At 56.1% G+C, this 12,193-nt stretch overlaps 1 protein-coding gene across 5 annotated transcripts in view; it reads right to left on the bottom strand.

Moving 5' to 3' along the window:
* The window catches only part of CADM3 (cell adhesion molecule 3), a 36,617-nt gene that overhangs the window by 15,845 nt on the left and 8,579 nt on the right, over positions 1–12,193 (bottom strand). For all 5 annotated transcript variants that reach the window (XM_064499107.1, XM_064499108.1, XM_064499109.1 and 2 more), the window contains exon 2: positions 116–256. In XM_064499107.1, the coding sequence (XP_064355177.1) occupies positions 116–256 (141 nt within the window). The remainder of the gene's footprint in view (positions 1–115; positions 257–12,193) is intronic.

Below are 12,193 nucleotides of genomic sequence, written 5' to 3'. Positions count from 1 at the left end.
TAGGGCACCACCTACCCCAGCGCACCTTCCCTCTGCCCCTGCAACCCTCTGGTCTCAGGGCTTGCTCACCTCCCCTGAGGCAGCCCTCTTCCATCCCCAGCTCCCTCGCACGTACCTCGTTTCTCCCCAAAGTAGAGGGTCTGCTGGGCAGGGTTGGACCACTGCAGCGAGGAGTCATCAGGATCTTCCACCTGGCACTTGAGCACCACCGTACCACCCGCCACCACCGTCTCGTCTGACGTCGTGGGCTGGCTCTCTGGACAGAGATGGAGAAGTTAGTGGGGGCCCTGGGCATCGCCTCTCCCCACACGTGCAGGAGCATTGCTGAGGGATAGAGGAAAGGGAGAGGGTGACAGCAGCAACCCCAAAGTCCCTGGGATAAGAAAGGCTCCTGTGCTGGGCTGAATAGGTTGGGGGGCAGCGGGCACAGCCTGCTTAGGGCTAACACATTTTCTCCCTGCCCCCGTTCTGGACAGCCAGGCAGCAGGGCAGGCAGCAGGGGCAGGGGGGCTAGGTCACTCCTGGAGGGGGGCTCAGCTACCAGGTGCCTGGCTGCTCTTCATGCCAGTGGTGGTGGGGGGGCAGGGGAGGACCTGCTGCCAGGGGTCTGGCCAGATCCAGGGCAACGGTGCCTGGGATAGCCGGTGTGAGCGCATCCACATGCACATACATCCACGTGTGCTTTCACCTACACACATACATGTGCAGATGCATGTTTACATCTATGTTCACACATATACATGCAAGTGGGCACATGAGAGTGCATGTGTGGGCATAAGACTGTTGGTGTGCGCACACACCTGACCATATTGCACAGCCCTTTCAGAGTGTGTGCACACACAACACACAAGCAGGACACCTGGAGAGATGCCTGCCCTGCGCGCTGTACAGCTTTGCTGTATGTACAGGCTGGTGTCTGTGTGCACACAGTGTTCACACTTGGCACAGCTCTGCAGTGAGTGGGGCACATGTGAGTCATGCCTGTGCACGCATGTATGCACTCATGCATGCTTGTTCCTCCCCAGGAGGGAGATGTTTCTACTGTATGGGCAGCATGCTTGGAGCTGAGCCATCTCGCATGCCCTGGGGACAAGGTGCACGCTCTCACAGACATGCATTTGCCCAAAGCAACCCCATCCCCCAGCCACAACACAGCTGGCAGAAGCTGAGAGGACTGGTGGGCAGGAGCCATCCTACCGCCCTGCCATACCCAACCTGCAGCACCCGCTGGGACGGGGGTTCCCAGAGAGCTGCTGCCCTCAGGTGGCAGCTCCATGCCAACCCACACGGAAACGCGAGCATCAAGACTGGCTCCAAACAGCCCCTGGGGCTGCTCTAACACACAGACAGCTGGTGCCTGTGGGGCATGAGCGGATCCGTGCACGAGCATGGGCATGCCACAGGGCATGAGGACCAGCACCCGTGAAGGCAGCTGGGGAGGCAGCAAGCCCTGCTCCACTTGCAGGAGCAGCAAGCCAGGGCTCAGAGCCGTGGCGCCCATTGCTCCCCTCTGTGCTAGGTGCCCAGTGAGACAGGAGGCCCTGCTGGCCATCTCCATCTTTGCCTGTCATAAGCAGCTTCCTGAAGTAGGTCACTGTGTCCCTGCTGTCAAGGCTCCAGGGACACAGGGCTGCAACCAGCAGATGGGCCAGCCCTGCCAGTGGGCTGGACAGTGACAGACCCTCAGACAAGCAAAGCAGCTGCAGGGGGGGGGCCTGCAATCTCACTGGTGGGGGTCACCAAGGGACTGTAGGCTTGAAGCAATGCTTGTGAGCACCTTTTCTAGCTACTGCCCCTTGCTGCTCCTCAGTTTAGACTCTACAGGGTCCCTCCTGGGAGGGTAGCAACACTCACACATGTTGGGGTTGCTCCATCAGTTTATCAGATGGCTGTGGACTATCCCAGTACACCTGGAACATGCTCTATGGAGTATAATGATCTCATATAATGTACAGGTTATGGCATCTGATCCACAGGATGAGGTCTGCAGTCTGTGATCCACAGCTATGGGGTGTGATGTGAAGTCCATGAGCTGTGGCCCAGGTGTTAGTCAACAGTCCATAAGGTTTGGTCAGCAGTCTATGACCTGAGGTTCATCAAGATGGTCTGTACAGTGTGGTCAACAGTTCACCAGGTGTGACCATGGCCTATGGTCTCTGATCTGTGGTCCACAGCACACAGGCTGGGGGCAGTGACCTGCTCTCCATGTCACTGCCCCTAGGTGGATTTTCTCTGGCTCCTGCTCTTTCTGAGCACATCCCTTCTCCCTCTGCCTCACCCCCTTCCCACACTGCACCTCCTCAGCAAAGATGTCACATTTCACTTGAGGCTCCTTGGAGGGCTCCATGCTCCTGAGCAGCCAGCCCAAGGGCAGAGAAGAGCACCAGCAGGATCAGATAACACTGTGCCTGCCCCAAGGACAGCTATTTTGGGAAAGCTGACATGCCAATGAGCCAAGCTGCACCAGGAGAAGGGGGACACTCTCCCAGCCTGGAGGTTGCACGCCCTCCTCACCCAGCTGGAGCAAGCACCAAGCAAGTACTGTCTGCACCAGCTCCACAGAAAGAACAGGGAAAGGAAGAGGATGCTATGTGCACTTCACTTATGTGCTGGACAGTTTCATAAACTCTTTAGGTTAAATTGGTCCAGCTCCATAACCTGCCACAGACTGAGAACTGGCCATAAATGAGGCAAAGAGCTGATGAAGTCACACGGACAGAGCTGCCCACTGCAGCATCTCTTGTTCAGAAGGCAGCACTGCCTGGGGATTGACCCCAGCCAAGCTGTCACCACAAAGACGCACATCTTGGGAACCATGCACTTATGCCTAAGTTAAGTGTGGGCTGCGTGTGCGCACGAGGTCAGGTGTGACTGCACACACATCCCCCCGAGACCCAGCTCCATGGCAGCCCTGGAGGTGAAGGCAACCTGCCCCTACACAGCAGTTCTGCAGCTGTCTGGCATCCCAGGACATCCTGGCATCAATCACATTTAAGCAATGGATCAGCCTCGGGTCCCTCTGAGACTGGGGGCAATGGTGCCCAGGGTCCCTGCAGCGCTGCTGGAGACATCAGCCCCAACCCTGCCAGCTGCCAAGGCTTGGACAAACCTCCGTTCACAGCCCTGTGGGTCCTCCACCCTTCCGTGCTGTGGGCTGCTGGCTCCCAACACATGGGGACACAGCCGCAAACACCCCATCATGCTGCTTTTCCCTTGGCAAGGATCAGAGAGGGATGAGGAGGGCAGGGGGTTGAGGCTACCTGGCTTTCCAGGCCCAGACCATTCTGCTCATGCTAAGGCAAGGCCAGCCAGGGAACACGGGTGAATTCTTCCCTGCTCACATCCAGCCGGTGTGGTTATGAAAGTCTCCTAAATTTGGATTAGAATATTCCCAGGGTTGAATACTCCCTCACCAGCCCCAGTAAACTCCCATCACTAATGGTAATATTTCATGCTTGCTAGTGAAATTTTGCTCCCTTCCACGTGCCTGGATTTAATGGCCAGCCCTTAGACTCCACTCCACTCCTGTCTGGTCAGCTGAAGAGCCTCTGCTCCCCGTCCCTTTCCTTGGAGATATTTATAGGTGGTGATCAAGTCTTCCCCATCCTCCCCTCCGACATGCCGACCAGCCGCAGTGCCGGCAGTCTCGCTCCACAGCTTATTTCCAATCTGTTAATCATGACTGAAGCTTTTCCCTGATGTGTCTCCTGCTCGCTCGCACGCAGACACCGTGCCTGGCCCGGTGAGAGCTCCCCACTCACGCATGCCTCACCGGGAGCTTGTGCGAGGATCACCAGGGGACCTGTCCCCTGGGACAGTGCAACCCATGCTCCATCACAGGGGACACCTCTGCCACACCACACAAGGTGTCTGTGTCTGCAGCTCAGCCAGGATCAAGGCCATAGCTCTCCAGTCACTCCTCCCTTCTGGAGGATCTGCCTGTTGGCTTGTTTTAATTTAGTTAATGATACAGATGTAGCAGGTACAGCCATAAGTAGGGGATTAGGTCCTTCCAAGCCACTGTTGTCCAAACTCAAAGCACTCCAACTCCGATACAATTTAGGACAGGATATAAAACCCACATGGAATAGAACAGACCCGATCTCTTAATTAACACAATTACTATTATCTGCTAGAGCCCTGGCCTCATTAAGGTATTAACATAGGGAGAGATTAAACAGAGCAAGGTGTGCATTTGCCCTGGGGCAGGGGGCTAAAGCTGTGCAGCCACATGATGGCACTGGTGCCTGCGTGCTTGTGCTGCATGACACACGCAGGGCATCCTCAGACCATCCAGACTGGGCAAAAGCTGTCGGAGAGGACAACCCCAGAGACCAGGCAGGGCTGAAGCCAGTCCTTCCATCCCCAGAAACCTGCTGGTGCCTCTGGCCCACTCCCATAATCTCTTCTTGTGCCCACAATACTGCAAAAATCCATCTTGGTCCCACAGACTGGCTGTCTTCTCATAACCCCACTGAAAGCACAAGGCAGTCACAGCTTTGTAGAGCCCCTGTGTAAAGTGGGCAATCTGGGGACAGTGTCAGCATCCTGCTTGCATTCAAGCTGCCATGTCCTGTGCCAGTGCCATCACTCCACACTGGGCATCTCTGTGCCCACTTCTGCTCCTCCTTGGCCACCAGCACAAGCTGCTCCAGGCTGAGTGAGCAGGGAGCCAACACAAAACCCCAAAGAGCTTTGGAGCTGCACCCCCTGAGTCATACCTGCCTCCCCCCCACCAAGCACTGACCTGCCCTTTGAGCACCCTCACAGAGCAGGGCCAGCTCCAGACACCAGGCAGTGGTCTGCCCGCTGTGCTGTGACACAGGCCCAGAGCCAGGACAGACTCAGCTTAAGCATCTCTCACCCAGCAAGCATCAGCGCTGGGAGCAGGGGACAAGGAACCAGGCCACAGGGGTGGTGGGTTCAGGCCACACTGCCACTGGGCACCGAGATGCTGCCAGCGGCATCACTGGAGCCCAGGGAGAGGGGAAGCTGCCAGCAGCAGGACAAGCGTGCTGGCATGCTCTGGGGCAACAGCAGCTTGGGCACAACAGGTATCCCTGGGCTGAGGTGCCCTGCGGTATTGCCAGGCAGTTGCAGCCCACCTCAGGCTCTGGGTCCCCCATCTCTCCTCTGCCCAGCTCAAGCTTTCATCAGCTGAGCCTCACTCACACTTATGAGCAATAGAAGAGCCCCCTTGCCAATCTCTGCCCCCCAAACCCAGATTTAGACCCTCACCTCAGGTATGAAACCCCAGAGACTGCCTCCCACTCCCAAGGGTGTCCCTTTGGGTCCATACAATCCAGCCCCTGGGCTGACCAGAAAGGGCAGGATGAAGGAGCACCAAAGGGACTCTGCTCACTGTAAAGCCACCACAGCTCTGGCTTGGCCTTCAGCCTTACTGAGGACCTTCCTTCTCCTTCCTTTCTGTGCCCACAACTGTGACAGCTGGGGGGAACCAGGAAGCCTAGACAGAGATGGGTCTCAGACCCCACAGAGAGAAAGATGATGCTTCTGGATAGCACCATAAACCCCAAGTCTAGCTCTGGGGGAAGGGGAGCTCCTCCAGACCACCACAGAAGCCCCCTGTGAAAGCCACGCAGATACAGCCTAAGAGATGGTGGGAATCTGCCCCGAGAACCAAGCCTTGGGGAAGACTCAGGATGGGGTGCCACAACACAGAGCCAGCGCAGACAGCAGCAGCCAAGCCCTCTGCCTGCTCCCAGAAGCCTTGTGCAGGGCCCACTTCGTAGAGGGGACCCAGAACACCTCGTGCACAGCACGGGGACGCGGCCCCCGCTGCGATGGCTCCACTGTCTCCAGCAACAGCCTACACGACTCGCCGCGCCGCACCCCCAGCACGACCTAGATACTCCGCTCGCCTCTGCGCCACGCACGCTGACAGCTTGGGGGAACAGATGGGCACGGCCAGGCCGCTGCGCCAGTGCAGCTTGATTTAATTAAAACCCGCCATGGCTGTAACCTGCTGGCCCTTGACAGAAGAGGGGCACGGCCACCACATGAGCACAGCAGGGATGGGGTGGGGAGGCAGGACCCCAGGAGCAGCAAGTCCCACCACAGGGCTAGCTGGGGAGCTTCACCCATCCTGCTCCTACAATGACACGAGGGACAGGGCAGGACAAGGCCTCTGTCCCTCCTTGTTTGCTGGTCACAGCCTTGCCACCATCCTCGCACAAGATGGTAGCACTGGACTGTCTCCAGCAAAGTCAGCTGCCAGCCAGGCACGAGGACGCACTCGCAGGAGGACTCGCTGACTAAAGCTGCGGTCCCAAGACAGGGATGTTGGATGCCGAAAAGCAGGGGAGACACCTCATGTGTCAGGACTGCTCCCAGCTCCAGTCCTGGCATAGCCCAGTGCAAGCTTCCAGCCCAAATCTCAGGTGTTTCCAAAGGAAGACGCAGGCCAGCTCAGCCTGCCCTAAAAGGCTGCAACAGCACCACAGCTTTTCAGCAGCATCATAAAACATGTCTCTATGAGAAATACTTAACTCTTTGCAGAGTGGTCCCATTCCCCCCGCCCCCCCAGCATCCTCGAAGGGTTTTTGGCAACATCGCAGGGGTTCAGAGGCAGGAGGGGGGGCAGAGAGCTCCTGGCCACGGCGAGGCAGGATGCTCTGGAGAGCAGGTCGTGCTGAAGGCTTCTGGACATTCTTGGCACCCAGCTCAAAACAGCTCCCACGAGCCCCAGGGACAGGTGTCAGACACCCGGGGAAGCATCCGCACTGCCACGCCAGCAACTGCTGCCAGCGCAGGGCCACTGACGCCTGACGGCCATCTCCGAGGACATGCCAGCAGCTCAGGCTGGCACAGCCACCTCTCCCTCCCTCGTGATGCGGAGCAGCCACCGAAGCAGCCCCTGGGGCTGCAATGCCACAGGACAGGACGGGACAGCTTGCCTGAAAAGGCAGGAGAGCTGCGTGCAGCCCTGAGCCCCGAAACGCTGGCAGGGCTCAGCACCGGGCTGCCACGCACACAGCACCCGAGGAGGGCTCCTGCCACCACTCCGGCTCTGCCAGGTGCCTCGGTACTCGCACACGGGACACACAGCTCCAGGGGCTCCAGAATTGCTGTGTGAGGATGGAACAAGGCCAGAAAACATGCAGGGAGTTTGGGACTTGCCCTGCCAGTGCAGGGCTGGACTCAGGCACTGGATTCACGCAGGTGTAACCAGCCCGGGACCCCCAGCTCTGCCCCTTCCTGGCACTGAAACACTGAAGGTGGAAAGTCTGTCTTTCTGGCTCACATCCCTCCAAGAGGGACAACAGATACAGAAAGTGGGAGGATGTCTGGCAGCCATTTCTCTACTCAGATCTACAACTCTTCCAAACCAAGCTTCTGAGGGCCACCCAAGCCTTGCTTGCCACCTCCAGCCTGTGGCCTGCTGTCATCCTACAATAAATAATAAATTTTACAGATGGCAAGCCAACACCAAGGTGTTCTGGCAGCCAGAGCACCTAGGTCCCCTGATGGGACCCCTGTGGAAGGAGGAGGAGGTGGCCAGTCCCACCAAAAGCAGGCACACACCTCCACTGCAGGCACTGTCTCAGACCCAAGAGACAGAGGTGCAGCCTCAGCTGCACTCATGCACATCACAAAACACTGTGGCAATGACTTCACGAGGCCTCCTGCTTTCAGCTGAGAGCTACTGCTGTGTTTCAGATCCCAACCAGCACACTGAAATTAGAGATGCGACACTCCACAAAAAATAAAAATCATTACCCCGCTAATTAAATCTTTGCACTTGCACAGGGGGCTGCAGTCATATTTATGAGGGGAAAGTGATGCACATGTTTGACTCCCTGGGCCCCAGCAGCAGGACTTGCTTGTATTGTCTTCCCCCAAACCCTGTATCCCACCCCCAGCATCTTCCTCTCTCAGGAAGGTCTGTAGCTCTGGTGGTTCCACCCCAGGACACCGCCATACAAAGTGACATAAATCCTCCGCAGCACGTCTCCGGAGGCTTTCGCAACACAACCTAATGGCACATTTCTATCTTCCAGGAGCCATTTCACCCGGAGTGTCCTCCGGGGAAGCTAAGCATAGCATATGCTTGCAGTGAGCAACAGCACAGCTATCCCTGCGATATGCCTGGGGGACAAGCTTGGGCCCATACCGATCCGTGGGGCAAAGCCTAAGCCAGGGCCTGCGGAGGAAGCTGTGACAGTACCAGGCACCAGCCATGCCTGTCCAGCAGCATCAGGATGACGCAAACCTTGCAGCATCTCTATCACCACAGCCAAGGTGCTGGAGCAAGAGGTGCTCCTCTGTCACAGCACGGCCTAGGCCATCGTGACAATACTGCAACTAGGTTCCCCGGTGCTCAGGTTAAGGACAGAAAGAGCAGCTCATGGAGGCAGGGCTGAGTCATGCAGGAGGCAGCTAACTGGAAAGCTCACACAAGCTGACATCCCAGTGGGACCCCACTGCCTCAACACCAAGGCCAAATTGCTTCTACTGCTGCTCCCAGGACCCCAGATCAAGGCCCCAAATCTTGGTATGCCACCAGAGATCCTGTGAACAGCCAGGTAGGAAGGTGCTTCCAGCTGCCACTGCTCTGGCCTGTCTTGTGTGACTGCAGGAACCAGCAGGCCACTCTCCAGCCTGCTCAGCACTTGCAGACTCAAGGCCATCAAGTCGGCCACAGCACTTCGACCCCTGTGTTAGTCAGCGCCCTGGCTCCAGGCTGCAAAATCATTTCTGTCCAGTTAGAAATCCCAGCCCCAGGGGAAAACATCCACTCTTCACATCTCACAAATGCCTCCAGTCTGCAATCACAGCCCAGAAAACAGTGCTGCAGCTGTACAAGCACAAACAGCAATAAAGGGCTGGCAGCCCACGTACCAGCTCAGGCCAGGAAAATCTGAGCTGTGGGTGGAGCAGCAATAGAAGGGCCTAAACTACAGGAGTCCACCCTATGTTCTGTGCTGCTGGGCACTCATCACGCAATTCCCGGGCTCCAGAAGCACTACACATTATTCCAGATCCTGGGAGCATGCATGTACACTCATCTCTGCTCAAAAACCCAGCAGCCTTGTACTGCATTATTTATTGTACTATTTTCTCACCTACGGTTGCTCAAAGCCCTGCAGTCTCGGGAGCTGGCCAAGGTTTTACATGACATTCGGTGACACTTGGTGCAGCCACACAAGTGGGAGGCAACCCCTGACACCCACCTGTCTCCCATCAGGCACCACAGATCCTCGCCATCTCTTTATAACCACTTGTCATTTTTCTCATTCTTTTCTATTTAGTCTAGTTTCATCATCATAAAGATCCAATTTATCTTTGTTGACACAGACATTTTCTAAGGCAAGTTATCTTCTCTCTGAGGACTGTATTTTAATAATTCAGTCAGCAGCCATGAACTGTAAAGCTCCGTTTCAAGCCGCAGGCATCCTTGCCTTGCAGTTCAGTACATGGTGTCTAACACTGAAGCAACTCAGCTAAGATGGAAATTTTGAATTTGGTGGGCTTTGAATATGACCAAGCAGGCCCAGACATCTGCTGTGCGAGCTTGGCCAAGAGCTTATTTGAGCACTGTGTGAATCCACAGTCTGGGACACCCAGAGCCCAACTTCCAGGCTCCTCCTCGCAGGCAGCTGACTGGCTCCAGATTTTGTTAACAGGGAAACCTGCTCTTGTTTTAATGCATCTGCTCAACACCACCCTCGTGTGCCTCCTCCTTGCATGCCTGCCCGTACACACCGGTCTAGCCAGCACGCTCCATCCCTCGCGGAGGGGATGCACCCTTCCCCTTGTGCTCACTCACACACTCAACTTCAAGCACAGACAAAACGTGCAGCAGTTTATCCCTAAAGGGGATGCAGTCCCACCTGGCTTGCCAGCACAGGACAGCCGTGCCCAACCCAGAGGCTCTCCCATGCCATGTTATCACATCTGGCTGTGGCATGCATGTCTAACACCATCACCTCTTCAGCCTGAGCAGGGAGGTCGGCAGTGTCGGGTAGATACAGGGCAAAGGACCCTTCTGAAACACTTTAAGCGCTGCCTCCTTTTCCAGTCCTGCGGTATTTAGATGCCTCTGTGGCTGGAAGCCTTTACCGAGCAGCCTCACCGAGAGGTGCCTAGCAAGGTGGGATGGCCACGCGCCAGGCGAGCGGGAGCAAGGCAGGGAAGGACACGAACAGCAGGAGGTGAAGGAAGCAGATGGAAGGGCAGGCTGCAGCTCAAGGCAGGCCCAGATCAAGAGGTGGTAGTGGGAGGGATGCCAGAAGCCAGTCTGATTTGGGAGAGGACCAGAAGGAGTGGGGAGCACTTCTGAGCACAACCCCATCCACATGCCATTGCCGAGCTGCTGTCCCTGTGAGCAGGGGCTTCCAGGCAATTCTTCCTGGCAAAGCAAGGCCACGGGATTTGTGACATCCAGGCGCTTAGGGAAGTTCCCCCATGCTTTCACCACAGCTACAGGGACAAATTCATCCAGCATCCCACTAACACCCTGCTCTAAGCACCAAGTCCTTCACTATTTCTTTACAAGGAGACACACACAGACATTTTCTGGGAAGGGAAAGGGGGAAACAGCTCCCTGTCATGACCTGCCCTAAACCATGAGTCTTCACCAGGATTCTCCAGCCACCACACCAGAGACTCTGGTCACAGCCTGCAGGACCCCATCAATTCTCCACATCAGCCTTAAGCCCTCTGCAGCTCAGAGCAGCAAGGTCCTGGTCCAAGGGGCACTGACACACTCAGCCTGGAGTGCTGCCGGCAAGTCAGAGCTACATCCTTGCAGGATGCTGGGATGTGGTCACCTCCCCAAAAAACAGTCAGAGGGGAAGGTGAAAGTTGTCAGCTGTGCATGACACCTGGCCTGGGTTAAGCAACTGAAACACAGCTGGTAATTAGCAATTAGCAACTAAGAAACCAAGAAAGAAGCAACTGAAGAAAGCTTGGCTGTGAGCACTGCTGAAGCTCCCACAAATCACAGGATGCCCTCTTCCTCCAGTCCTGGCTTTTAGGCAAGCCCTGATCAGAGCCCCTCCTGCATGCCTCAAGGGTACATCCTAACCACATGGCCTCCTCACTACCATCGCACATCAGAGAAGAGCTGGGAAGCAGCCTCTCCTCCAGAACCCAGCAGCACTTTTCTTCCTGCCCTATCAAAGCACACAGCCTGGTCTCCCCAGCCCAAGCATCAATTGCTCTCCCAGTTGCCCCAGGGCCAAGCAAGCTCCTGCAGCGAGCAGGGACAGGAGCAGGCTGGTTAGGGGGTGAGGAAGCCGGGGAACCCCTCTGATTCCAACAGCAACAGCAGCTCCTGCCTGCAGCTTTGGCAGCCACACAAACACAGGCTGCCGCTGGCTGTACTGCTCAGTTGTGTTTACACATTCACACTGATCTGGTGGCCAATTAGCTCAGCAAAAGGCAGCAACATTGCTGGGGAATCCTGATGTAGGGCATGGTGACTGCCTCTATTTGAGGCTGCCTGCAATTCCATGGCTGAGAGCATTTGTCACTACCCCGTGATGCCTGCACAGAGAAAGAGGAACATGTACAGCTGTCCCAAAGACAGGTTATTTTATAAAGAGACAGGTCCCTTTGGTCCCAGTCTGAACATGCCCTGATAGCTTTTCCAGATTCTCACAAAACTTGTTTGCAAACAGCTGTCACCAGGGAGCAGCTGCTCATGTCCCCAGACAAAGAAGAAACAGGAAAAACATCACTGGAGGCCCAAAGAGATGCTGGGGTTAGACCCTGAACTCTGCTCTTCTCATTGCCTCAGCTGGTCCCAGCAAGGGGTTAGTGCTGCTCTACAAGTTACCAAGTTGAAGCCCAAAGCTACAATCTTCTTGGAGCCCTGAGCCAGATGTACGGAGAGATGAGACCCCAGGCTCAGATCCACTGCGTGCAGTGGAAGTCTGCAGGATACGCAGCACAAATAAGTTATTTGAGGAGACAGGACTGAGATGGGTGGGAAAAGCCCAGCTCTGGACAGGAAAGGAGCATGGACCAGCCACTCCTGGGGCCCCAGATGACTGCATAGCACACAGGCCACAGAACACAGCTCCTTGAGGGAGCAGGGCAGGCTCTGGGATAGCAAAGGCTCTCTTTCCCTCTCCACATATTGATCTCCAGTTCAGACAGATCTATAAGCCACCTCAGGCTTAAGCCTGCTGTATATACTTGCTGCCAGCTCACTCGGATCTCAAGG

The sequence above is a fragment of the Dromaius novaehollandiae genome, chromosome 29 (assembly GCF_036370855.1).
Source record: "Dromaius novaehollandiae isolate bDroNov1 chromosome 29, bDroNov1.hap1, whole genome shotgun sequence".
Taxonomy (NCBI): Eukaryota; Metazoa; Chordata; class Aves; order Casuariiformes; family Dromaiidae; genus Dromaius; species Dromaius novaehollandiae.
This window is presented reverse-complemented; position numbering and strand designations above follow the sequence as displayed.